General features: G+C 37.2%; 4 protein-coding genes across 5 annotated transcripts in view; 2 read left to right on the forward strand and 2 right to left on the reverse strand.

Annotated features, from left to right (window-relative positions):
- Window positions 1–3,897: 3,897 nt before the first annotated feature.
- On the reverse strand, window positions 3,898–5,716 carry Pnn (desmosome associated protein-like protein pinnin). Its single transcript, XM_017911915.1, has 5 exons — window positions 5,476–5,716; window positions 4,956–5,148; window positions 4,702–4,875; window positions 4,341–4,635; window positions 3,898–4,258 (listed from the first exon to the last, which is right to left on the reverse strand). Exons 1-5 carry the CDS (start codon window positions 5,634–5,636, stop codon window positions 3,945–3,947), a joined length of 1,137 nt encoding a protein of 378 aa, XP_017767404.1. The 5' UTR covers window positions 5,637–5,716; the 3' UTR covers window positions 3,898–3,944.
- Window positions 5,717–6,339: 623 nt separating this feature from the next.
- Window positions 6,340–15,271, forward strand: DNApol-epsilon255 (DNA polymerase epsilon catalytic subunit 1). Its single transcript, XM_017911883.1, has 27 exons — window positions 6,340–6,425; window positions 6,496–6,616; window positions 6,712–6,930; window positions 7,000–7,232; window positions 7,307–7,547; window positions 7,639–7,955; window positions 8,033–8,279; window positions 8,338–8,890; window positions 8,969–9,410; window positions 9,493–9,730; window positions 9,803–10,156; window positions 10,228–10,442; window positions 10,514–10,697; window positions 10,780–11,316; window positions 11,416–11,657; window positions 11,738–11,942; window positions 12,004–12,179; window positions 12,251–12,420; window positions 12,686–13,022; window positions 13,099–13,288; window positions 13,365–13,531; window positions 13,596–13,884; window positions 13,964–14,074; window positions 14,140–14,402; window positions 14,481–14,613; window positions 14,695–14,906; window positions 14,962–15,271. The coding sequence occupies exons 1-27, from the start codon at window positions 6,340–6,342 to the stop codon at window positions 15,269–15,271; spliced, it is 6,792 nt and encodes a 2,263-aa protein (XP_017767372.1).
- A 179-nt stretch (window positions 15,272–15,450) lies between these two features.
- LOC108555984 (ATP synthase, coupling factor 6) lies at window positions 15,451–16,349 on the reverse strand. Its single transcript, XM_017911884.1, has 4 exons — window positions 16,272–16,349; window positions 15,806–15,981; window positions 15,620–15,744; window positions 15,451–15,547 (listed from the first exon to the last, which is right to left on the reverse strand). The coding sequence occupies exons 2-4, from the start codon at window positions 15,946–15,948 to the stop codon at window positions 15,528–15,530; spliced, it is 288 nt and encodes a 95-aa protein (XP_017767373.1). The 5' UTR covers window positions 15,949–15,981; window positions 16,272–16,349; the 3' UTR covers window positions 15,451–15,527.
- Window positions 16,350–16,900: 551 nt separating this feature from the next.
- Window positions 16,901–27,419, forward strand: part of pnt (ETS transcription factor pointed) — a 173,110-nt gene continuing 162,591 nt past the window's right edge. For both annotated transcript variants that reach the window (XM_017912022.1, XM_017912023.1), the window contains exons 1-2: window positions 16,901–17,023; window positions 22,430–22,539. In XM_017912022.1, coding sequence (XP_017767511.1) covers window positions 22,435–22,539 — 105 coding nt within the window. In that variant the 5' untranslated portion in view covers window positions 16,901–17,023; window positions 22,430–22,434. The remainder of the gene's footprint in view (window positions 17,024–22,429; window positions 22,540–27,419) is intronic.

The raw sequence follows: 27,419 nt of genomic DNA on the forward strand, positions 1-27,419 counted from the left end.
GTTTCCAGCTTCACGAGTCTCGGCCAAAATAACCAATGATGGTTTTTCCCAATGGAAAGTGACATAAATCTCTGCCGAGCCGCCATTTGTGCAGGATCCTCGAAATTGTCCTTTAAATTCCTTAAAAGTCCTATTCCTTGCGAGGGAACGAGAAATGAAGGGTTTCCTCGAGCCTACGGCCGCCATTGCTGACAGAGAAACGATAACCGAGTGGCCTTAAACGCGTGACACCTGATAGGTGACATTTACTAGACTCCACCGCGTAAAGGCTAGCTGACTCGTCACCTCTGCTGTCGTCGTACACGCTGTAACCCTGTTTTTTTCTGGTAACGTTTAGGCGAGTTCGACATAATGAGCACCGCCGCGGCACCGACGGTCTGTCCCTTTGAAATACGAATATCCCCTTCCTATTCTGCGGTGAGATACTCCGCCCCGATACTCTATTACTCCTCTAGTCAAAGGAGCGACAAAACCTGCCCACGGGAACCGCTTCTTTGGAAGTCGTTCAGTGTCAGCTTTCCATGTTCTCATTAACGGCGCGCCGCTCTTATTAACCGCGAAAATGGAAAGGGGGATCCTTCGTGACCTTTCTCGTGGTTCCTTCTTCCTCAAGAGTCCTCCATAGACTGGTCCTCTGAGAGAATAGACGGTCGAGAGTTGCAGGATGTCTCCGATGGATGCATGTTGGGTGGAATGATGTTAAATGGAAGCCTCGTAGATTAGCCGTTGATCAAGATGAGATTAGAGTAGTCCAGGACAGAGTAGTTCATCTAGAATGCGCAAGCTTATGTCAAATGCATACAGGTTCTAATATCGGAGGAGTGGACGGACATTGGCCGTGAATAGACGTATAAATTCTCACGGCAAATACACGTCAGGGTTTTTCGGCAAAGGTGAAGATTCAGGCGCGAGATAAAGGTGTTCTCGGCCGGAGTCCTCCGTTGCAACCCCTTCCCCGTCTGAAATACGGCGACTTCTGGTAGCGAGCGTTTGCTCCCGCGGCACGCCGTGCTCGCAAACTCCGTCGCGCTCGATTACGAGTTACGCCATGACGAAGATACGCTAATAAATTAACGGGTAAATAAACCCTCCGCGAGGGAACGGGCCGGCGCGTATCTGCCTCGCTTAGAATAGAATAGAATGTATTAGAAGAGCACGGCCACGATTAATGGGCCGAGATTTCGAGCGCCTGGAAAGGTGCAGCGTCAACGTCGAGCCGCACGATTTCCTAAGAACGAGCTGAAGTAACTAGAGTGATGGAATAACCTTCCCCGCACTTTGAGAAACGTGAAACCAAGGAAGGAAGACCGTGTTTCTGACATTTTCGAATGTTCGCACTTAAATGTATTTTAATCCTTCCACGAGTACGGTCGTACATGCACGGGTGAAAAATTTGAGAAAATAATACAACGGGAACAATATGACACACGTGATAAGAAGAAAATTCCCAGATTATATCGGTAAAGTTAAGAAGAAACATTTATCGCAGATACGAGCCGTGGTGGCGCTAGTGAGTTAAATGGAAAATCGTCTCGAGGTTGCTAACTCGTGAAAGGGTTGACATTTATTAAACTGGAGTTTAAATTTACCAGTGAAAAGGAAGATATCTTTCGGATACTCGTGGTCATTCACCCACGCTTCGAGCCTGTCTTCCTGTATTCCCGTGATCCCGACAATGGTGTCTTTTTCACGATAGCAAATAGGAAAAAGGGAACCGCGTGGGGTGGAACGTGGTAATTAAGAAAACGTCCCGTTCCCCTGGTCCATCGTGTTCCTTTCGTCTGGAGGCGAGTCGCGGCGCGTTTTCCATTCGGTGTACAAATAGCTCGCAGACCCCTAGCCCCTGTCGGCTTCTCTCATGTCTCCGCGACGCGTCGCGTCGCACGCTTCATGCTTCTGCGCTATCCGATGTCGAGCGTCGCCGCTCCTACTTTTAATCTGTTTCCTTTTTTCACTTCCGTGGACGAAGGTTGGATAATGCGCGGGAAAACGTCGTACATTTACCTCGCTGCTCTTCAAAGCGGTTTTTCTAGACAACTATTTGTCACGTGGTAAAATGGTGGAACACCGACGGTGCTTTATCTAGTAAAAAAAGAATTCTCTTATTACTTGATGAACTTGACATTCCAATTTTAATGAGATGCATATCGTTGTAGGTGGCAACTCGATTAATTATAATTGCAAGACTACGAAGATTTTTGGGATGTCATCGGTAACGCAGAAAATAAGGTTAAGTTATCGCCGCAACCGATGAACCAGTGACGATATTTATTTGTATCACGGTGTAATTTTAGTTGTACCCGACGTTACTCGTAGGTGTTTAATGTTCAGTATTTTGGCGAAGATTCTGTAAAGACTTACTGCTTACCATCCCGAGGAGTTATTTTACCAAAGTCCGAAGGGAAGAGAGAGAAAGAGGAAAACGACGGCACAGAGACGCATTAGCCATATTCCGAGGTTGCATGGCGGAACGCCCCTTTCATGCCATCCCCTCCTACCTTTGAATATCACAGGAAAGATAGAAAGTCCCGTAGAATTCGCCGGCAAAGATTCGGAACCGTGTACTGGGTGTAAATTAGTTAACGAATTACAACGCTTAATCTCGCTTCTTTCTGGCTGTTCCTTTTCTCATTGCCGAATGCTTTGCCACTGAAACCTCCAAAGATATCAAACTTTAATTCAGTGACAGGCGACTACATTTAAATGTAAAAAAAGAGAAAAAAATAATAATAACCTTTGTTCGATGTTTTACTCGCGCTTTGAAAATAACTAACCTAATCCGACTTTCGGTAATCATCGCAGCCTGCGCGGAATAACCTGCGCAGTATTTACGGCTACAGTAAGGAAATGTACTCCGTATGCGTACCAAAATTGTCAGAAGAATGCAACAGAAATACTTGAAAGATGGCTATTTCTCCTCGATACTATGTATCCAAATCAAACGAATTTTGACGGTGTAGAATTTCAAGTTACATAAACTTATTAATATTCTCCTTGATAGTTCAGTCTCTTTGTATAGTTATTAACATTTTCAGTACGGATTCAAAATTAAATAAAAATGAAACAAACATGCACGTAGAAGGGTGTTTCCTTTTTATTTAAAAATTGGTTAATTTAAAAATTTCTTTATTTCTTATTTGATGAAGAGTCGGAACAAAAATTATTTTTATCAAGACGGTGAAATCGAATTGATTTTATGTAACAAGTATCTATTAATATTGCTACGGAGAAAAGTTACCCGCTTTTAATATCCGTATTAATTAATGTCCAATTTACTTATGTCATGTACGATTAAAAAAACACAGATATACAAATTTGCATAAGAGTTTGAACTATGCTATGTCACCAGGAGATATGCTCTAGGTTGGAATTTATATTTTATTCTACCATACAGGTAGAGCATTAAATCGTTTATTTAATGCTCCTCTTCTTCGTATATGTATTAAAAGATAGATACCGATACAAAGAAAATAAGTGGACTATTTTACATAACACCTCCAATCTAAAACTGTATTGAGACAATTTACGGCAATTTATCGATATACCTATTTCTCCACCACGTTTTTCTCTTGTTCTACTTACAAGATGGTAGTTACTTAAATAATATGCTACAACAGCCATGATACAAATATATAACATTTAAAAAATATGGGATTTCAATGAAATGCAACTACTCTTGTTCATATTGTTTCTTCTTGCGTTTAACAGAAATCTGAATAACATTTTCCCGCCATTTGACGTATGATGAAAAAATGAGTACGTAATTTGATGAAGGGAATGAATTTGTATCTATATGATAACAAGTAAAAAGTGAAATCTTTTTTTTTTTGAAAATTGTAAAATTCATTCACACGCGTAAAGTATCGTGTAAGAAAAACATTTTTTTTCTTCGTTGGACCATTCAATGTACGTAATATGTACAAGCATTGTAAGTACATTTAATACTAGCCATTATTTTCATCCTTTACTTCGTCTACTTTTACTTCTTCCTGCTTTTCAATGTCATTAGTGTTTTCGAAATTTTCGTCCTTATCGGATTTCACAGAAACATCAACTGCTTCGTTAGTCTCTGATTCTAAATTCTTCTCTGGATTCGGATCACGATTTTCTTCTCCTTCTTCTGTCGACTGCGGAACATCCGTTGTCGTATTTAACGCGACGGATCCATCAAAATTTTGTTGATGTTTTGCAAGGCCTACTTGTACTTCTATAAGTTCAAGCTCTTCGATCAGTGCTTTCTCCCTTCTTTCAATTTCCTCTGTAACATAAAACACACAGATATTATAATTTTGTTATCTACAACTTATGCTTATTACGAGACTCGTTATTCAAGTGCACACCATGAAGTTCCTTTGCAGACTGAGTTAACAAAATATCAGTTTGTGGATGTTTACGCTTTGGTACGTAGTAAATAGGTGGTTGAGCACGCGTTTTTATGAACGAAGCAAGTGGTAATTGCGCAGCGCGCCAATCTTGAAATTGCCGGCTACGTGCCAATTTTGCTTCTAACGCTCGAACTTCAGCTAACTGTCGTTTACGCGACAAGAATAACTGTTGTCTTTCTCGTCGTAATTCTTCTTTTTCTCTCCTTCTGGCCTCTTCTACTCTTGCCTCTACTTCTGCCTTTTTATCTTCCTGCAAAAAATTGTCATTTTTATGAAAGATATAATAATATATTTCCCATATCAGTTACAAATATACCTTTGCTTTCAATTTAGTTTCCTCTTGTCGAAATTTTTGTAATGTACCTAAAAGAGCTCCAAACATTCGTTTATTTCTTTGCCTGCTACGTTCATCTATTCTTTCACGTCTGATAACTTCCTGTCTAGATGGAATTTCTCTTGGAGTTGCTATCACTCTTGAAGACACTGCTGGCTAAAATGAGGTAATGATTTTGATAATAACATTTGGAATGACACAGTGATGAGAATAATTAAACTGTTATAAAATTTTACCTTAATCACATTATCATCTTCATCAGCACTATCGTCATTATTAGAAGGTACACGTGCACTTAACCGACTGAAAACTGTTTTTGGCTCCCCATTTGAACCTTGCCATCTTCTTTTTCCACCAGGTAATTCATTGTTGACAAAATCTGATACAACACGTCTTCTATCCTCTTGCAACGGTCTCTTTTGTGATAATCTATTGATATTATAAATACAGAAGAATACATCAACAAATGTGTATAATCTCTCCTTTTTTTCTTTAATAATATTACGTATATAAATTTATATAAGTAACAAATATTTGCATCTTTGTTATAATATTATAACAATAACATAAATAAATACAATGATATCATGCGTAATCTAATAAAATGGTAGCTTGTATACGAGAAATAGGTTATGTTTGTAGACAACAGTGTTTCATTTAAAGATCAGTGAACTATCATAGAAGACGTATGTTTTATAATACAACACTTTCCTTCGATAGCGTAAACATTTAAAAATAAATTATTTAGAATTTAACCTGGGTGGTGGTTGTAGCGGGCCGTTTTCTCCATCAGGGAGATCCCGGCCCAAGATCTTTCGGATACTTCGATCGAGTCCTCGAAGACCATCTCGAGCGGCTTCTAATTGCGCTTCTAACCTTTCGGCACCCCAGGCCTCTTGTGTATCTAATTTTCTCATCTATTTCAGTTTTATATATTCACTAAAACCGCGAAACCAATTTATTTAATGAACTACAACGATTGTTGTCGAACCGCATTACTGTCGTGGAGCCACCTACAATTTCGTTCCTTTTTCCAAATCGATAAGCCTCGGGATTTTTCCTTGCGTTTGTAGATCATACATCTAGTAAATTTCTCGTAATGCCGACTTAACGCATTATTTTATTGGATAAATCTAACTAAAGAATATTGAAAAAAAATGAACTTTTATGTTATTTTAAAATTTATTTAATATTTTTAGGATAAAAAAGAAAATAAATGATATGAAAAAGTTGAATCCTCAAATATGATTTTTATTTATTAATATTACAGCTTTAGTAGTAATTGAATATAAGAATTTATTAATATAAAATATTATTAATATAAAACATATTACACATATTTCCAAATAAATACAATTTTTATATTTATTTAACTTTATTCTTTTTTATGTGTTTTTATTATATTAAATTTCCTCGCACTCTTAGTATACATATATTTATTAGACGCATAACATTTATTGGCGGGCAAATTACAACCTACATACGGATATATTTTTCGAGTACCACAATATTGCTTGTTTAGCAATAACTGCTTTTTGTATATAAGTACCGAATATATTATTTTTAAGTAACTAAAAAGATAAGACAAATCACATTTTACATAATTAATTATCGTACAAAATGACAAGTTTACAAAATACAGGAAAATTTCGACCATTTAGAACATATGCAAACAACAAACAAAATCGAGAAGGAAATCCATCAGGGTACCTTAAGTATAATTTAAAATTTATTATAAATCGCTGTATGTTTACTTATTTTCGTACATTTCTTTAGAGAGGCTTCAGGTGGTAGGTTGAATCAAGTTAATGAAAATATAAGAGTAGATGGTTTGTATGGATTTCACAGAGTAACTGATGTAAAGGAAAGAACTGGATTTCTTATCAATATGCACATGGTAAGTATGAAAAAAGAAAAAAAAATAGCTAATTATCAATTGCCTTCTCATATTGTCCTTAATTGTGGTTTTTATAATATTTTATGTTTTTATAGACAGAAATTACAGAAGATGATAAAAGATTACAAAGTGGTATAGATTATTACTTTTTAGAAGAAGACTGTAATAGATTTAAGATCTCTTATCCCTACAATCCATATTTTTATATTTTATGCAAAAAGAATACACATGAAGAAGTATCTACTGGCTTAAATAAAAAATATACTGAACTTATACAAAAAATAGAGACTGTCTATAAAGAAGATCTTGATTTGGTATAATGAAATTAAAGAAAAGATATAAGAAGTGTTAGAAGCAATAACTTTATCTCATTTCTTTTTCAGCCAAATCATTTAATTGGTTTAAAACAAAAATATTTAAAACTTACCTTTATAAATACTGTGGATTTAACCAAAGTCAGGCGTGATATTATGAAGGCTGTAAAGTTAAACAAAGAACGCGAAAAAAGTCATACTTATTACACAGACATGTTATCAAATGTATTAAATTCAGATGAGGGCACAGAAGATCATAAAAAGCAAAATATAAATTTTACAGATAATATCATTGATATTAGGTAAAAATCTAACATATTTGCAATTATTTACTAATTTTAATATATGCATTAATGGTATGCACATATTTGTACAGAGAATATGATGTGCCACATCATGTACGTGCTTCTATAGATATGAAAATTTGTTGTGGTAATTGGTACTCGGTGAAAACAAGAGGAAATGATGTACCAATTATTACAAAAAGAGATGATATTGTTGAACCACCTGATCCAATTGTATTAGCATATGATATTGAAACTACAAAATTACCTTTGAAATTTCCAGATGCTAATACTGATCAAATTATGATGATATCATATATGATTGATGGACAAGTACTATTCTATGCTTAGCATATTTTTTTTAATTAAAATATTTTATTTTAATGCTTACTATTTAAAGTATATAGTTGATTAACAATTTTAGGGATATTTAATAACAAACAGAGAAATAATTTCATCCGACATCGAAGATTTTGAGTATACACCAAAACCGGAATTTGAAGGATTTTTTACAGTTTTTAACGAACCCAATGAAAAAGCCGCAATAAAAAAGTTTTTCGATCATATAAACGATATTCGACCACATATATTCGTAACGTATAATGGTGATTTTTTCGATTGGCCATTTGTAGAAACTAGAGCAGCTTTTCATAATATGGATATGAAAGATAGAATTGGATTTTCTAAAAATCGAGATGGAGTTTATACTAGTAGACCAGCTACACATATGGATTGTTTATGGTATTGCTATTTATAAAATTGAATACATTTATATTATCACATGAAACATCAGTTGTAACATATAGTTCTTATTGTAGTTGGGTAAGACGCGATTCTTACCTTCCTGTAGGCTCCCAAAATTTGAAGGCTGTAGCAAAGGCAAAGCTAAGGTATGATCCAGTAGAACTGGATCCTGAAGATATGTGTAGATTAGCATCTGAAGAGCCAGAGACTCTTGCAAACTATTCAGTTTCAGATGCAGTTGCTACATATTATCTTTATTACAAATATGTTCATCCTTTTATATTTGCTCTGTGTACTATTATTCCTATGGAGCCAGATGAAGTAAGTTATAAAACAAGTCGTAATGAGGACAACATAAATTATATTTCACTGTTTACAGATACTTAGAAAGGGAACTGGTACATTATGTGAATCTCTCTTAATGGTCCAAGCTTACCATGCTAATATTATATTTCCTAATAAACAGGAGCAGGAATTAAACAAGTTAACAAAAAATGGTCACTTGTTGGACCAAGAAACATATGTAGGAGGACACGTTGAAGCTTTAGAATCTGGTGTTTTCAGAGCTGATATTCCTTATCGTTTTAAAATTGTACCAAGTATAATAGATGAATTAATAAATGGTGTTACACATACTTTAAAACATGCTATACAAGTAGAAGAGAAAGTACCAATGGAAATGGTAACAAATTTTGAAGAAGTGGTTGAAGAAATTACAGTAAAATTGATCGATTTAAAAAATCAACCATTAAGATTAGAAAATCCTATAATTTATCACCTAGATGTTGGTGCCATGTACCCAAATATTATTTTAACTAATCGACTTCAACCATCCGCGATGGTTGATGAAACTATTTGTGCCGCGTGCGATTATAACAAGCCGGGAGCACTTTGTCAAAGAAATATGCAATGGATGTGGAGAGGAGATTATTGTAAGATAATATGATATGTAAATATTATTTGTCAAAATGCAATATTATATACGAATATGTTTTTCTACTTGATTTCAGTTACTGCAAATTTAAGTGAATATCAACGGATGCAACAACAACTTGAAAATGAAAAATTTCCACCACAATTCCCTGACGGTCCTCGCAGAGCATTTCATGAATTATCTAAAGAGGAACAAGCATCATATGAGAAAAAACGACTCACGGAATACTGTAAGAAAGCTTACAAGAAAGTTAAAATTACCGGCATGGAAGAAAGAACGCAAACGGTCTGTCAAAAAGAGAATTCATTTTATGTTGATACTGTGAGAGCATTTAGGGATAGGAGATATGAATATAAAGGGCTTACTAAAGTTGCGAAACAAGAAGTGGCAGCAGCTGTAGCAAAAGGAGACGCGGCTGAAATTAAATCTGCTAAAAGTCGAGAAATACTGTATGATTCGTTACAACTTGCCCACAAATGTATTTTAAACTCTTTTTATGGATATGTAATGAGAAGGGGGTATGTGTGTTACATTTTATTTTTCTTCTTTTCTTTTTTTTCATATTTAGAATTATTAACTAACATGGTACTGGTATATTAGATCTCGATGGTTCAGTATGGAAATGGGTGGTATAGTATGTTACACAGGGGCACATATCATTATGAGAGCTAGAGAAATTATAGAACAAGTTGGACGTCCTTTGGAATTAGATACAGATGGAATTTGGTGTATTTTGCCGGCATCTTTTCCTGATAACGTGGTCGTTCATACAACTCATCCAAATAAAAAAAAGCTTGCAATATCATACCCAAATGCTGTTCTTAATTTCATGGTGAAGGTAAATTGGAAGTGTGATATGATCCTTTTTGTTCATTGAAGTTTTGTAATATTATTTTCATATTATTTATAGGATCAATTTACTAATAATGTATATCACGAACTTGTTGATCCTGAAAATTTTACATATGAAATTAGAAGCGAAAATTCTATATTTTTTGAAGTAGATGGTCCTTATTTAGCTATGATATTGCCAGCTGCAAAAGAAGAAGGAAAAAAGTTAAAGAAACGATATGCAGTCTTTAACTTTGATGGTTCTTTAGCTGAGTTGAAAGGTTTTGAAGTAAAACGAAGAGGTGAACTTCAGTTGATAAAAGTTTTCCAAACTTCCGTTTTTGAATCTTTTTTGAAAGGTAATACATTAGAAGAATGTTATGCATCAGTAGCTAAAGATGCGGATTATTGGCTTGATATACTTTACAGCAAAGTAAATATATAATATTGTTAATTTTATTAAATTTGATATATATCAATAAATAAATAAAAAGAAATTTTTAGTGTGCAGATATGCCAGACTCGGAATTATTCGATCTTATATCTGAAAATAAATCAATGTCACGGAAATTAGAGGAATATGGAAGTCAAAAATCTACATCCATCTCCACTGCTAAACGATTAGCTGAATTCTTAGGTGATCAAATGGTTAAAGATGCTGGCTTAGCATGTAAATTCATCATTGCTAATAAACCTCAAGGTGCACCAGTAACGGAACGGTAAATGAAATTTTGCTTCTTTCAAAGTAAATTGTATAATGATAGAATTGTGTAACTTATTTTAATATTAGGGCAATACCGTTAGCAATATTTCAATCGGAACCAACAATAAAAAGGTACTATTTACGTAAATGGTTAAAGGATCCTGGCTTACAAAGTGATGATATACGCAGCATTTTAGATTGGAGTTATTACATTGAAAGACTTGGAAATGCTATTCAAAAAATTATTACAATTCCAGCAGCAATGCAAGGGGTACTTATTTTTTTAATGTAAAATGTATAAACTTTTCTGATGTTCAAATACAGCTAAACTAATGAATAACTTTTTTTGGTAGCTGGCCAATCCAGTTCCTAGAGTAAAACATCCTGACTGGTTGCACAAAAGAATAATAGAAAAGGGTACAACACATACACAAAAAAAGATTACAGATATGTTTACCGTAGTACCTAAACATAAAGACACTGATAATAATGATGACAGTTTAGAATCATCCGATACATGCGATGTAGAAGATATCGCGAAAGATGCGTCTACATTTAAGCAGCCATTACCGATCGTTAACAAAAGAAAACGTCAGCGTTTAGAAGAAAATGAAGAAGAAAATGCAAATAAAAGTTGGAAAGAAGTTTTAGGTTCGCCACCACCTAGGGGAACAACAAAGGAAGAAAGACTAAAATGGTTGGAATTTCATAAGCAGAAGTGGGCTTATCAAGCTAAACAAAGGGCCGAATATCAAAAGAACAAAAAGAGTAAATGTTCTGATAACAATTCAAATCGGGGTGTTATAAGAAAGACTAACACATCCACGTTAGGCGGTTTTTTGAGACAAGCTCAAAGAAAGTTATTTATGACACCATGGCAAATTATTCAGGTAGAAATTTTTGTTTTTTTTTTTTCTTTATTGTTAGCAATTATATTTAAAATTTAACAGCTATATTGAATAATTTAAATAATTAATTAAATTACTTAGATATCATCAACAAACGAGCCTGGTTTATACCGTTTATGGGTATTAGTTGATAGAGAGCTTCATCAATTACGTCTTGTGATACCTCGTATATTTTATGTGAATACTCGTAAACCTAAATCTGATCCAGAACCAGGTAAAAAGGTATCATGGAAGAAAAGCATGAAAGTTCTTCCGCGAGCTCGGCCTGTGTATAACTTATATCAATATTCTGTGCCAGAAACACTGTATCAAAAACACAGTCAGTAAGTTCAATTTTCTGAATTTTTTTTTTGATATTTTAATTGTTTAATTTGTTTGTAACTGTTTCTTAATTCGTTTGTAGAGAACTTTTAGAGGATTTGAGTAAACCAGAAATTGAAGGAATTTATGAAACTCAAATGTCATTGGAGTTCAGAGCTATCCTTCAATTAGGTTGCATTTGTATAGTTGATCCCAAAGCAGCACGCACTATGACAGATGGTGCAGACACGTTCACCTTAGATCAGTTAGAGTTTAAGAGTATTGCTGTGCAACCATATCTGAAAAATGTAATAGCTTTTTTAGCATATACCCTTTCTATAAACTAGAAATATATCTATTTTGTTTTAGCTTCATGAAATCAATTATATCTTCTTGTATCATCATTGGAGTTCCAACCATCAAAGAGCTTTATGGGGACTATTTCTAAATACTAGTAAGAGAGCTCACATATTCGTTTTGGATTCAGTTTCATCAAATCAAATGCCTAATATGAATACATTGTATACCCAAGAACGGAATATAGTGTAAGATTTACAAATTCTGTGTAATACTTATATGATAATACAATAAAAAAAATAAAGTAATTCTTTTACAGTGAGTCTATGAATGGTTCGGAAAAAGTAAAATTTTTACCAAAATCGATGTACTTCGAATTAAGATTCGAAACAAATTTTCAACAAGTTTGCCGTATATTACAAGCAGCTATAACTGCATATAAAAATGAAGGACATGGTGCAACAATAATTATTTTTCAAACAGCTTTGGGTAAATTTTAATTAAATTTACATATAGAATTTCTCAAGTATTTCTAAACATTTTTTATTTACATTTTTGATTGTGATCATTTATATTTTTAAATGGTTCCTTTAGTTTTTATATTACTTATATATGTTTTTGATTATTTATTTAATTCTTTATCTATATTTCTAAATTCTTGGAATATTTTATAAGTTGGCAAACTTTACTAAAAAAAATTTTATTACTAACTTTTTTTTTATTGATTTCATTTACATTATTTTCATTTTATTAGATAAAGCAGCATTAGTAAGTCAGATGCCATTACTTAATGACTTTCCTCTTATTAATACACATGTACAAGATATTGAAAATTTATATAACACATTGGAATGGCAGAAAGTTGGTGCAAAAATAATGATACGTCATTATTTTAAGAGCCAACAGATTTTTGAATTAATGTCAGAGCAATGTAGATTCTTTCATGCTCCAATTGGAAATATCCCTGCAGATCCTATTATGTTTGGAGCAGACTTATTTTACGCTAGGCATTTGCAAAAAAATAACTTTGTCTTATGGTGTTCTCCAACAGAGAAACCTGACTTAGGTGGTAGTGAAAATGATGATAACAGGTTGCACTTATATTTTGTTATGAAATTTAATATGAAACTCGATTTATTATTACGATGTTAACGAATTTAATTGCAGATTATTGACGGATTTTGAAGAAAGTTCACATTGCGCTGCAAATAATCCTGGAACTTATTCTAGTGTCTGTATTGAATTAGAGGTAGATAATTTAGCAGTAAATACATTATTACAGTATCACCATATTCACGATATCGATGGTACTAGTAATTTTGTTGCATTTCATAATCAGCAACAAACATCTGTACATGTATGTAAAGTTTTTGAAAAAGTATATTGAAAAGATATATAAAAACATATATACATATAAGTCAAATTCTCTGTAGGATATGGCAGTAGGTGATTCTATGACAAATATGATTCCCAGTTACGACGAAACTGCCCTTTGCAGTTCTGCTTTTAAATCATTGCGAAGTATGGTCAATGCATGGCTACTAGATGTATCAATTTATAAAAATATATTTGCAGACTATCAAATCATTCATTTTTACAGGTAAGTATAGACATTTATTCCTTATGTTCTACATATATTTAACCCGTAAATTTATGTTTTTTAGATGGTTACGTTCAAGTAATGCTTTACTTTACGATCCTGCTTTAAGAAGAACTTTACACACCTATATGAAAAAATTATTTATACAATTATTAGCAGAATTTAAAACCTTGGGATCTATAATAGTTCTTGCAAATTTTAATAAAATCATTGTATGTACTAAAAAAAGAACAGTGTCTGATGCATTAGGCTATATGGAATTTGTTGTTCAAACAATACGCAATAAAGAAATCTTTCATAGTATTGAAATAACTTTTGAACAGTGTTGGGAATATTTAATATGGCTCGACATGGTAAGTCAAATTTTTTTCCTTATATTATAATAACAAATAATGTAGTTCATCAGACGAAAAATCTGATACAAATCGACAGCATAATTTTTCCGGTGTAAGAGGAAAATTACCGAAAGAAATGCAAGAGGATGCTGAAAATAAAACTGTTGGTGATGAAAACGTTGAGGAAGAAGACGAAGATGAGAATACAGTAAGTACTTACAGAACTTTTTTTTTTATTTTCGATGTTTTCATTAAATGTTTATTTTTGTTAAGCCTGAAATAACAATGAATTGGAATTTAATGGAATGTCTTCCTCAAGAAGCTGCTTGTCGGTCGAGTTTTACCGCTATAATAGCGGGATATATTAATGCTATTTATCAGTTTATGTGTGAAAATGAACTGAATACTACTATAAAACCTAAAAGACGATCGAATAGTCAAAGTTTATCTGCACAACTTGGATTAGGATCCCTCGAGAATACCGCAGATTTTGCTAAAAAGCTTATCTCAGGAGATATGTCTCAGAAACTGTTCCAGTAAATATTGTTTCTTCACTTTATATTGCATAAAGACTTTGATCCCCATTCTATACATTTTATTCAATTATATTGTAGAATTGTGCAAAAGATACATAAAAAAGTCCCAGAAAAAACATTAACAATTGAAGAATATCCAAATTTGGATTTAGATGGTAAAGATAGTAAGAAAATTAATCCTGCATTAGAACTAATTAAAGCAGTTTGTAAGGTATTTAAACATAAGTATAGGTATGTTATATTTACACTATTTTGTGAATTAATTGAAAATAGAACCTAATTTTAACTGCAGGTTTTATCTTTGGATAAAGAAGTTGAAAGTGAAGTGTACCATTTACAAACAAACATGTTAAGATTAATTAAAATCGGTTCGTTTAGTGATCTAGTTGAATGGAAAGATCCATGTATATCTTTAATTTTACCTGAAATCATTTGCAAAGCTTGTAATCACACAAGGGATATCGATCTTTGTAAAGACAATTTTTGTGTTATGGAAGAGAACAGGTATGTAATATCATAAAAATATATATATGGTAATACATGAGTATTGGTTTTGTAGGTATATATGGAAATGTCCTCTGTGCAAAACGACTTATGATAATGAAGAAATAGAGTTCTTTTTAATAGATGTGTTAAATCGTAAAAGTATGGGCTATATATTACAAGATTTGCAATGTTGTAAATGTAAAAAAATTAAGAGGGAAAATATGAATGAACTTTGTTCTTGTTCTGGTAACTTTAAAACTCTGATGTCTAAAGATGAAATAATAAAAATTATGAAGATCTGTAAATCTGTTGCTAGAAAATGCAACATGAAAACATTAATGGAAATAGTTCAGAATACAAAACTTCTTACAGATTCAAAATAATTTCATTGAAATATATATACATATACAATAGAAAGGAACATTAAAATAGAGATGAACATGCTATTTTTATATTTTTTTCTGTGATTATCTTTAATTTAAATACCTGTATTATTAGCAATAAGGAAAATAAAGTTTAATATGTTTATGTTTTTAACTTTATATATATATATATATTTGTTTATTTACTTGGTATGAACAGTAACAATTCTAATATAAATATTCTGATTTTATGAATATTTGTAGGGACATAATGCATTCATTTTTCCACTTGTGGATCTGCAATTAAAGTGTCTATGTGTTTTAAAATATTTATCAATTTAAGTAATGCCATTTAAAAACTAAACATACCTTCAAACTTGAATTTAGGGAATTCTTTTGGATCACCTACTATATTATACTGTTTCGCAATTCTGTCAAATTCTGCCTTCCTCTCTTTTTCAATTTCAGGACCAGCATCAGGTATTTTTCCACCGCTAAATTTATAAATTAATATTAGTAATATTTGCTGTATCAAAATATTTCATTATTACTTACGAGCTTTTTGCTTTATATTCACGAATTTTATCTATGAATAGTTGTTGGATGGGATCCTTTGCTTCTTGAAATGCTGGTGCAAGAATACCAATGTTACGTTTAATAACTTTTGGTGCATTTGCAGTCACTCGTTGGAGAAGCATTTTTCCTTGTCAAGTCGAGTATAAAATACGTATCTAAATAGAAAAATTGAATGAAAAATATGTTAGCATAAAATATAATAAAAATAACATATAATAAAAACAAAGTTCAAAAATTTCTTAAAATAACGATTTATATAAAATTGTACATTCACATGTTTAAATAAACGAAAAGTTATACAAGATTTTTCTTACGTAATACAAATTATGTTCATTACATAATATATAAAAATAAAAAATAAACTATAGGAGCACATCAAAATACAACATGAATGTAAATAATACTCTTGAAAATTGTAATATGGTTTAAAATAATACATCCTTACTTTTTCAGTTAGACAACACCTAAGAAACACTCGTCGTTATTCGATACCTTAGAATATATATTAATTCATAGAGTGTACACTTACTTGCGATAATCTTCCCACTAATAAAAATATCGTTTTAATACTAGTTATTTGATTGGTCAAAATCATAATGTAAATAAATCAAACATTATAATTTATTAAAAAATACATTTATTTCAAAAATTAATATATTTATTCATGCATATTTTTAATTAAAGTATTTCTTTTATAGTAATACCATCAAAGTTCGATGACTCTATAATAGCTAACCTCATTTTCATATTGGAAATAAGAATTTTAAACAATTTATATAATATTTTATCATATAATTCAAAAACATGGTAATTGAAAATTTAGATTCTTGTTTACCATCTGTTTATTCGTATACCCCGACTGTAGCATCGTTCTAACGGAAAAAGCAGAACATGACAACGAATCAGAGAAGAGAATGCATACGCCCACCAGCGATTGGTCAAAGACATTAAGCCGCGGGGTGGGGAGGTGGAGCCCGCACTTAGTTTCATTCATGAACGCCTGGGTCGTAGCCATAATACATTTGTAATCTGTATTGTGTACGGGTATACCGCGTTAGTGCTGCCGATGTGCGTGCGCCTCACAGTCGTACACGTGATTCTTGTTTTGTGTTCGGTTCTCTTTTGGTGTTTTTCGTGTACATTATCTGGACAATTGATACAGTTGCGCTCTTCATTGGATTTTACATTGGAAAACAGGTAAGTGAGCACGTTAAAACCAGTTCACCTGCGCGCTTTCTGCGTGATACGAGCGCGCGAACGTGAATCTTCGAAACTTTCGAACGAACTAGCTTAGACCGTTTCAAGCTTTGTCAACACGAATACAATGTTTGAAAAACGACACGAAGAAATTGTGAGTTATTACGAAAGGGTAGAACGTAGCGTCACGAGAAAAGTATACGCCTACGTTCGGTCAGGCCTATATTTGTTTTGACGGAGTGTTCTCTTGGTTACTTTGCATCCCACGGACAATCGGAAAATGAATATTATAATCTAAGATACACGTAAAAGCATGTCACAAATGGGAATCAAGTTTCAGAGGGTTTATTTACACCGGCTAGAGCCGCGTTCGAGGCAAGTGAACCGGAGTTTTGCCCTCTATGACTTTGCGTTTACATCTTTCTTTGTACTTGCGGTGGCCCCTGTATAACAATACAAACTTTCTCATACCGTCGCCCTTTACCTATACGTATTTGTAGACAATTGTATTATCTCGTGTAAATCTAAGTGTTGTGATTTAGAAGATCCGATTACGAACCTTACGTCATATCGTTTATTATTCATATCTTTATTTCACTTGCAATATATTTATTCGTAGAAAAGTTGATTGCGCAATAGAGATAACGATTCCGTTGTGCTTAATCGAAACTCGAACGTGTGTAATTGGTGTGTTTCAAACAAGGTTCGTTCCCAATGAAATTCGACACTCGATATTTACAAGAACATTTCGAAGATTAGTTCTCCCACATTGATTCGTATCGATCGTAAATATCTTGTACCTGATAATCGTATCGTATCTTGCGTCACGTGCAATTTCGCTTTTATCATTTCGACCAATATCGAACGTATATACGGTTCGTTTGCGGAATTTTTTTTTTTTAATGCTCGTCACTTTTACGCGACTATACGGCGAATATTATTTTTCGCTTAATTAGAAATCGACAGATAAATTTATAACGACGACACATTACGAGATACGATGAAACGTATTGTATCGATACAGGATTTATGACAGGTATATGAACATAACTTGTAACACGTAGTTTATGGGATTCCATTATAACCTTTCGCGATTTCACATGTTTGTAATAGAAATCGAAAACCGGCATAGACTTCGCGTAGACATGAGAGGTCTCATAGGTTTTTTATTTCTTGAAATTAGTTGCTTATAAAATAGTTTAATAGATCATCATTGCCAACCTAATCGTGAAACGTATCAACTTTAACGAAAAACAGTGACCTCTGTCTAGTAACGACGTTAGATCCTATTTACAAATTCATCGAATTTTTATCCCCACATTTTAGACCCTGACAAACAGTTTCTGTCGGGTCTGGATTAATTTTTTATGTGGTGTCTGCGTAACATATTTCGCTGGTAACGCGTGTAGGTAATATTTCCGTCGAACAGTATTTGGTATACACACAGAGACGGGAGAAAAAGAGTGAGAGGGAAGTGGGAGAGAGATAGGAAGCGTGAGCGAGAGAAATAGTGCGTTGGACAGTGTAAGTTAAACGCATACGAGGGATGGCTAGCCTGGCAATTTAAAAAAGGAACGCGATGCCCTCGGTGTTGGTGGGTCGAATGGTTTTTGTACACTTTCTCGGATCTCGGGGAGTACAGCATGGCAACACCGCGACCTACCATGCTTCTTCCCTCGTTTGTCTCTCGACTGTTTCTTCTCTCTACCAAAGACGCGACAAATATCAAAGGCCAGAAGACACCACGGTGACAAAGCTGCGCGAACGTTCTGACATTGCACGGGGGTTAGAAAGAGACGGGAAGATAGTGAGAGATAAAACGAGGGAGCATGCGCGCGAGAAAGAGAGGGAAAAAAAACCGTTGATCGGTTTAGAGACGAGACAATTCCTGGTTTGCCAAATATATTTCCTATTGAAAAAGGTATACAAAAGAAGAATTCCTAATTCGTGATACATCTTCGTTCCTTTTTTAAGAAACATGGTCTATAGATCTAGCCTATACATCGTTCATCGTTCGTGAAATATACTTTTAGCGAGTTGCCTGATATCCGGACGATACGATCTCGAAGTGACAATCGTTCGATAGTTGCCGCGCTTTCGATTATCGAATGAAGTCGTTCGCTTTATATGCGTCGTTCAAACTTGTAGTTTACCGGTAGTTCGCGAGTCGGGTTGAGTTGGTGAAACGAATTTCGGAATTGTGGATGGATAACGGGCATTGCGTCGGTTTGAATAAGTTCGAAAGTCAAGCGAGTAATGAGATTTTTCCCCATATGGGTTCATCGTGGGTGCTGAAACTCGCATACGGGTCCATGCATCCCGTGACCTGTAGGAACGTCTGCCCGCATCTGGAAACCCAGCGGCAGCTCCTCGAAAGATATTATATTGCTCTCTCGCCGGAGTTGAAACAATAGACACTTCAACTTCTCGAAGGACAGGCCAGTTTGTACACGGTGTCTCAGAAAAACGAAACGAAAATCGTGGTAATCCCGCAACCATATTATTCGATCTCAGATGCACGTAAGAATTTTATGCCGTCTTTTTTCCGCCATTTTGTTATCGTTTCAGTGATTAATAGGTTATACATTTTTTTTATCAAGGTAATCGAGTTAGAAGTACAGAACCATTCGTATGCGGAGCAAAATTATAGGACCACGGATTAATTTAAATAACGTTTTAAACGAAGAATGAAGTTTCGAAGAAAAATTGAAAAATATAAACACTGGTATTTTTCTATCTCGCCTCTCCTGCTTCGGTTTCATTTCATGGACAGGAAAATTCAAGAGTTCCCGAGATAGTTCTAACTGGGTAACTTTAATGCTACGTGTATGCATGAAACATCAGTGTGCGATAGTCTCTCTTCTCCTTTGTTTTAGTTAGTGGCTAGGAAATTTGAAATGATACTCCGAGGTTGAGCTTGTACCTCGTCTAATGGCGAACATCTTTCGGTATGCCGGTCAGCAGCTCGCGGAGTAAAATAAACCAGCGGTGTTACGACTTTACCCCTCCGTATCGAGCGATCTTTTCTTTCGCTTTCGACATTCGGAAAGGCAGGTAGACGCATCCGAGTGGAAATGGCATCCCCGTGTTTGCGCGGAAGTCGGCCGGACACTTTAAAGGCCGAAACCGATCGCGTTCCCTTCCAGGGTCCCAGCGATGATGTTCAGGTATATGTAATAGAGGGAACGAGTATGAAATATGGTCAGGATCATCGTAATTAGGGTACCGTAGAGCCTTTAGATTCGACGTTCTATTTTGTTGTACTTTTTCGAAGGTCCTGTAATCTGAACGCGTTCAAAAATATAGGTATTGAAACTTAATTAGGTTATGTACGTGATCTGGATTACAGATAATAAGTTAATCTTTTTTCTTTTTTCATAAATACGTTCAATTTGGAGCATTTTTTTGATTATTTTTCCTTTTCAATAATACCTATCATCAAACAGAATCTTATCAGTTGTTGAAAGGTTGAGAGATAAGTAAACGTTGTAATTTAATTTTGATTTCTGAGAAATTGGATTTCACTTGATATATTTTGCACCAAATCGTGGAAGAATCTTGGTCGTAAATTTAATGCACAGAAGAAAATTATACATCCCTGTCGAAATTTCTTCCTCAATGCATAACCTTCGTTGTACATTCACAGAGTGATTTTTCCTGTAACAATCGGCTAATCGATCATGTCACCTGTTTGTCTTTCAGGTGGTTACAACGATATCAATCGACCTGAAGATACGTTTTGCAGTTTTTATCAGAATGATTTTCCTGTACGTTTGCTTGAATTAGATCGCTTCATTATTCCTCACCGATATATTTTTCTTTCTATAGTTGCTCCGTTAGATAAACGAATTTGAAAAATCATACCTTTCGTCAAGTTGAATCGATAATATCTACGAGATAAGAATTAGTATCAGCTGGATCGTTGAATGAGATTTGTTAGCATTGTTAATGCCATAATTAAAAACCCCGTTGAGGGGGAGAGGACTTTGTTGACCGTCTCGGAGAGAATCCTTGAGATTATTTCAGGCCGAGCCTTCGCAATATTATCGCAAATATTATTACGACCACTTTCTCTGCTCGATACTTTGTTTAATTAAATCTCGCCTAAGACAGATATCCATTAAAAAGTTAAAGAAAGAAATTATCAGCTGCGAGACGAATTCTCACGATAGGATCGCTAGTTCTTTTCGAGGGAACTCTGTACTTGCGCAACGAGAAGACGTACTCCTTATTGAGAAGTTATTGGCACCTTGTATCAGCGAGTGGGTTAAAAAAAAGCGGAATTTCGAGGCGCTTTGTAGCTCGTGTAGCAGGAGTATTTCGTCCGTGTACAAAGAGCCGTGAGAGTCGATGGCGGTACTCGAGCACTTTTCCACCTACCATCTGTCGTTTGGGCTTCCAGCCGGAGTAACCTGATCTTTGTAGAAACCAGGGTTCGAAAACCTCCTACGTATATACACGCTAGTGCCTGCAGTTCCTCGCATCCCCTTACGCGCGTGAACCTTTTTAAAAATTGCACTTCTCACTTGGATCTTGCTAAACTTCTTTATCCTCGTGGTTTCTATCCCCCTCATCCTGTTCTATCCTCCTGCTCTGCTCTTCAAGCTGACTCGCCATTCCCCGGTATCGATGCGAAACAAAGGAAATCACGGAGAGTAATTGCGATGATTCTCTTAGGAAGATAAAAAGCCTGAGAATGGAGGAGAGGCGCGAGTGGTATTCGTTTGAACAAGCAACAGGCACGACGATTCTCGCGTTTTAGAGCAACGGAGGCGAGCGTGAAAAGGAAGAGTCGGTTGGAAGAGTAGGTACGTCATGTGGAAGAGAATTTACTGTGCAGGTTGCAAATAAAAAGGAACGGTGATTTAGCATCTCCAGGCCGCGCGTTCAAGAGGCGCGTGCGAGCGTTCGTTGCACGAGGAACGTCTGTTTTTAAAGCGAGTTGCGACCGCTATTAAGCGCCCAAAGCGCGACTTATGCTTTTCACGTGCAGCCACTGCCTAAATATCGAATTTATACGCGGTGATCCGAACAAAACGCCCTTTGCACGCCGAGCAATCATCCTTCCTCCGCGGAGGAACGAGCAAATTTATTCCTACGCTATACGTCGTATAGTAATCAATTTATGAATGGCGTAACTATAAAAGTCTTTAACCTCTTGCCTTACCGGCCGTTTCGTTCATTCCGTTCACTGGAAGCAGAAGCAAAGTTAAATTTGTAAGTCGATCTTTGTTAACAATGTCGCTCGCTTTTTACCGCACGATCGCTCTTATCTCGATCGCGATTCTCGTTACGCGATTTAATTAATCGTCAGAAGGCAAGGAGTTGAAGTACGTTGATTTCGCGATATCTTTTTATTGCACGATGTTCATTGTTCGTTTTCGCTGAAATAACATTTTTTTCCAGCCGAAATGGATATGGAATCCCTGTACGACTACGGGGAGGAGGAACAGGATTTCTACGAGGAGAGTCCTGGTACCAGGAAAGGTTACCCGATCGATCACAGATCCATCAAGGTCAGTGATACTCTTTGATCGTTCACTCGAGCGAGGCAAAGACGGAAGGAAGACGATCGGCCCTAAATTTAACCGCACACGATCCACAGGTGACACTCAATTACACCCGGGTCTAATTCTGAAGCGGCGCGCAATTTCGAAATGTAACAGGTTCGATCTCGACGAAAAATGTTTCTGCACCCGCGTGATTGCGCCGCGGCGTTATTTTCGGGCTTGTCTTTGATGTCGCCGGCTCGCGCTGCCAGCCTTCTCTATTGTGTAATTGTCATCGACACTTCGATCCCGCGATCGTTTTCCTTTCGTTTTCCTTTCGTTTTAGTTCCACCACGAAATCGAGAGTTTGCGCTAAAAGAAGAGAAGAATGCCAGAGATAAATGGAATGTAAGAAGTTTCTGCAATCTTTTCTCTTATATCTAACGTTCCGCCGTAATCGTGACCAGTCTGATGAAAAGAAAGGAGCGAGCTGTTTACACGCAGCTAAAAGAGGCTAGCTATTCCTGATCCCGACGTTCCAGGAATCGTTTCGTGCGATAGACGAATTTTTTTTCTACGATTGTTCACGCGAAGCAGAATTACTATCTCGTTCTTACTTAGCCACGCTAATCTAACGCACGTCCATTTTGTTTAAGGAGCGATCTAATCTCGAACGCAACGACTCTTTCGCAAGCTTGAGATATTTCACCTGAAAAGACGACGTTACCGAAGTCACCGGGGAACAGCGAAAAGCCTGGAACATCTAGCAAGCGTACCGTGTCATTTTGCAAATTATTAATTAACCCTGATGGCTCGTTAGGGGCGTTAGCGTGCACGAAACGCGATCGTTTTTATTAACCGGATAGAGAATGAGACAGGAGAGCGAGGAGGGCAGGTCGAAATAGGCCAATCCTGCTCTATTTTCGCAGTGATAGTTGACGTTGGCAACTGCGTTGGCAGAGCTTGCGATTGTACGAGTGCCAGTAACAATTCGTTCCGGAGCTGCTCTCCGCCTTCGTTTCATGAATGAACGTAGAGCCAGCGTTCGTTTCTCATCCCCTCTTGCTCTTCTATCCCTCCCTGACCTCACGTGGTTACCGTCTAACGCTTCTAACACGTTCTCTTTCTCTCCTAATCCTCTCTCTCTCTCCTGCTCTTTCTCTTCGTTTCACTTGGTTGCGCCCTGAACATCGGTCTCTCTTTGTTCTCGCCTCTCCATCTCTCCCTTCCTCACTTCTATAACCCCTCCTCGTTCTTCCTCCTACTATTTCCCCTCGCTTTATATTCCATCGGGTTCCTCTGTCGGAGTAGACACGAAATCTTGGATAGCGTGTGCTTATGTAAGGCGTGATGTTTAATTGATAGCTTAGCCGGGAAACTATGTAAATGATCGCTCCGTGTAACGAGGTTATACAAGTTTCGAATTAAGCGGACATGTGATCGTGTAATGGAACCCCGGGCAGTTTCACGTCGCATTTCAAGCTCGCTGGTTAATCGAATCGCATGCACGATTCCTCCTCTTTTCTCACCTTCGCTCCCCGATCGTCAGCTCTGTCGGCTGGGTGCACCAAAAAAAGGCGTCTTCTCTCCGTTTCTTCCTTTCGTTTCTCCTTCTTCGGCGTCTGCTGGCCCCCATCTGTTCCGACCGCTCGGATCAGGTCGACTTGGCTACCAGTTTACGCACTTTTGCCCGCAGTTTCAGCAACCGACACGGGTTCTCGATAAGACCAAACATGGCGGTTGATAGACACTCGGCTTACATTTCGGCGCGAGATTGCCTCACGACCATAAGCTTCGCGAGACCTAGACCGTGGACGGCCAACGTTGCGTTATCCTAACCTCTCCTATAAGTCCCATCAACTGCAATAGATTAATCAAAGACTGCTCCGTCTTCGCAGCGCTATTCACCGAAAGAAATCATCATCCCATAGGATCGACAAACGAGTTAGCTCGAGGGGAAGGAGCAACGGTAGCGGCAGGAAGGAGTAATCCTTCGAAAGCGAAAGGGACGTGGAAGAGACGGAAAGTCGGTGAGTTAGTTAAGAGGAACGGGATGTAGGGACAAGCGGGAAGAAACGCGTGCACGGCAGCCGGTGCTCGGGGGAGGAGAAAGGAGAAATCTAAGTCGCCAGAAATAGCATCCCTTCTCGCATCATGTAGCCAGACCTTCTGCATGCGCCGTTCGTTCTAGTCGCATGCACCGTTGCCTCACCTACGTCACACGCTCTCTAGCGCCCGGTGCATCCTCGTCCTCTCTTCGCCTCTCTCTGCCCCTGTCTCTGCTGCCTTTGCTTCTTTTCATTAACGAGTCCGAGGGTTGACGGAGGAGAATAACGTCGTTATACGATCTAACATCTCGTGGCAATGCGTGCGTCGGCAGAGCCCACTGTGGTACGAACAACTACGTGGAACACACACCGGTCGGAGGCCGAGGTTTCATTTTTGCAATGATTTTTAGAAGCGTGACTCAGTTTGGCCGAATAGAGAGAGAGAGAGTTTAAACGCGGTACGAAATTTTTCCGCGGAATTTTTCTCGTGGCTTCAGACGCCTTCCCGAGAGAGTTCTTGTTTCTATGAAGGATTATTTTGGAAACGCGTGGGGCACGTTCCCTCGATGAAAGGTGGGTCCTTTCTGCAGCGGAAACGCTTTAATCGACGACCTCGTATCGCGCGTTGGTTCTGTACTATCTTTAATAATTCCGAATGAGATATGGCGGCGGAAGCGAGGAGGCAATCTAGGAGAATTTGAATCAGATTGATGATAAGGGCCTGTCTAGAACAATTAGCGATCGCAATCGTTCCCGTTCGCTCGCCATCGATTCAGGATTAAACGATTTGGGCGTGGTGCATCCGCTTCCTTTCCTAGCTTCCCGCTGCATACTGATTATACCTGTTTTCTCCTGACAATAGCCGTCTTGATAGGTCGATCGAAGTAGCAAGTAGTTGGTTTTCTAGGCTTTCCGACAGGGGTTATGCCGAGACGATATTCTCTCTGACTTTGTCGCAGTAGATTTCGAAGAGGATGTTCAAACGATACCCCTGAATGATGTACACTCGACACAGCCTACAATCATCCTGTTTCCTCCGCGAACGTTCACAAATTGCGTCACGTAATCCTTGCCCGCCGAATTTCGCCGATATTCAGAGTTTCGTACCTCTTTGGGGCCATCTGTCGATGAATATTTAATAAGAGGAAAGCAGGACAGCTGTTGTCAGCGCAGGAACTGGCCACTTGGCCGTTTCTCTGCCGGAAGTCCTCCGCGGAACTCGTCGAAAAACGATCCCCCGGTTCGCGTTCCGATCAAACCTAACCTCTCACGATTCTTCTCTTTTATTTTCTCGTTTCCATCGCTCTATACAGATCCGAAACGTTAAAATATCGATCGCCGATAAAAATATAACGCATTTGTAATTTTTATGCGATTTCGATTTCGATTTCGATTTCGATTTCTCGCGAAGAGGCGGGAAAAGGAGGAAGAAATGGAAAAGAAATTTGAAAACAGGCAAATGAGTATAAATCTCGATAAAATTTTCAATTTGCACTGTATCTCTATCGATCTATGATCGAACATTCTCTCATTTCTCGTTACACCGGTATTCTGCTTTCCAATTAAACTGTTAATTATCGCGGACGCAATGAAAGCACCAAGAAAGAGTATTCATCCCGGCAGTTAGATTTCCTTACAATCGATCCTAGGGAGAGAGGTTCACGAGCTTCTAAATATACGAGGTTAACCTTTCGGCTTTTAACGAGGGGTAATAAAATCCATGCCCGTTATTTACGTCGCAGAAGCCGCGGCAAGCAGGTCGATCTAGCGGAAAAGTTTTTAATCGCGCGTGTCTTCTGTCATTCATTGCTGATAAATAGGAGTGGCGTATAAATAGCGAACGGGAACGATGAATGGCGGACGTTACGTGCCCATCGACGTTTTTCTCTCGTTCTCGGTTCATTGATGATACTTACTCGCGTTTATCGAGGCCCTGTTCCCTCGTGATCCTACTCCATCGATCCGTTTCCCCGATTACTCCGAGTAAAGATACATCGAAATAGAACCGCGATCCTCTCCTCTTCTTATCTAATCGATCGCGCCCCGGTATTTCTAGCCAACGGCGAACCGCATTTTCCTCGTTCCACGATTATCCATTGATACCTAACCCCAAGATTAATGCGTTCCAACGTCCTCACCGACGAATTCTAAGCAACGATCGTATTCTCGTGCCCCCGAATCGAAGATCGACGCTTGCTCGCGAGGTCTTATCTTATCGGAGGCCGCGCGCGAGCAATCAGGCGACATTCGGTCTCAGAAAACATGGATAGTTCATTGATGAAGCGTCTGGTCGATCGAGTGCACTGGTTTTCCCGAGTATCGTATCCCAGGGACACTCGATATCTTCTCGATTCAAACGTTAGTCACCGGCAGGCTCTTCTTCTTCGTGACCTGGTCTAGAGGTAGTTAGAAAGGTGGAAACTCTATTTCGCTTCCTGTCTTACCCTATCCAATTATTCCTCGACTGTCTCGCGTATTCGTCACCTAATCGTATTACTCTTTCCTCGATCTATAATTAGGCTGTCAATTAACCGGCTGTAGTGTTAAACATGAATAACCGAACGTCTCGTCCGACCATTTTGCATTTGACACGCGTCTCCATCTGTCGATATCGTTCGGTTAAGAAACCGAATGTTTCGCGATGCATTGCCGCGGATTGCCTGGAATTCGGCGTGAAACGACCTCTCAGTTCGCAATGCCGATCTGTTTCTGGGTAATCGAATCGAGCTACAGCTCGGAGAACCGAGATCTCGTTCGGTCTGACGTTGAATGTTTCAGGATGGACGATTTTTAGGCGCCGCTCGGGAGTTCGGTGTATCCGAGCGTGGTTCGAGGTCGAAAAAATATTTTCGAGCATTC

The sequence above is a fragment of the Eufriesea mexicana genome, unplaced genomic scaffold (assembly GCF_001483705.2).
Source record: "Eufriesea mexicana isolate 0111107269 unplaced genomic scaffold, ASM148370v2 scaffold294, whole genome shotgun sequence".
In the NCBI taxonomy this organism is placed as follows: Eukaryota; Metazoa; Arthropoda; class Insecta; order Hymenoptera; family Apidae; genus Eufriesea; species Eufriesea mexicana.

Coding starts and splice junctions, on each gene's coding strand:
- Pnn (XM_017911915.1), bottom strand. CDS start 5,636: ATGAGAAAATTAGATACACAAGAGGCCTGGGGTGCCGAAAGGTTAGAA. Junction 4,636..4,701: donor AAACTAAATTGAAAGCAAAG/GTATATTTGTAA, acceptor AATTTTTTGCAG/GAAGATAAAAAGGCAGAAGT. Junction 4,259..4,340: donor GTCTGCAAAGGAACTTCATG/GTGTGCACTTGA, acceptor TTTATGTTACAG/AGGAAATTGAAAGAAGGGAG.
- DNApol-epsilon255 (XM_017911883.1), top strand. CDS start 6,340: ATGACAAGTTTACAAAATACAGGAAAATTTCGACCATTTAGAACATAT. Junction 10,157..10,227: donor TTGATATACTTTACAGCAAA/GTAAATATATAA, acceptor AGAAATTTTTAG/TGTGCAGATATGCCAGACTC. Junction 11,658..11,737: donor CTGTATCAAAAACACAGTCA/GTAAGTTCAATT, acceptor ATTCGTTTGTAG/AGAACTTTTAGAGGATTTGA.
- LOC108555984 (XM_017911884.1), bottom strand. CDS start 15,948: ATGCTTCTCCAACGAGTGACTGCAAATGCACCAAAAGTTATTAAACGT. Junction 15,745..15,805: donor GAATATAAAGCAAAAAGCTC/GTAAGTAATAAT, acceptor TTATAAATTTAG/CGGTGGAAAAATACCTGATG. Junction 15,548..15,619: donor CCCTAAATTCAAGTTTGAAG/GTATGTTTAGTT, acceptor CTTTAATTGCAG/ATCCACAAGTGGAAAAATGA.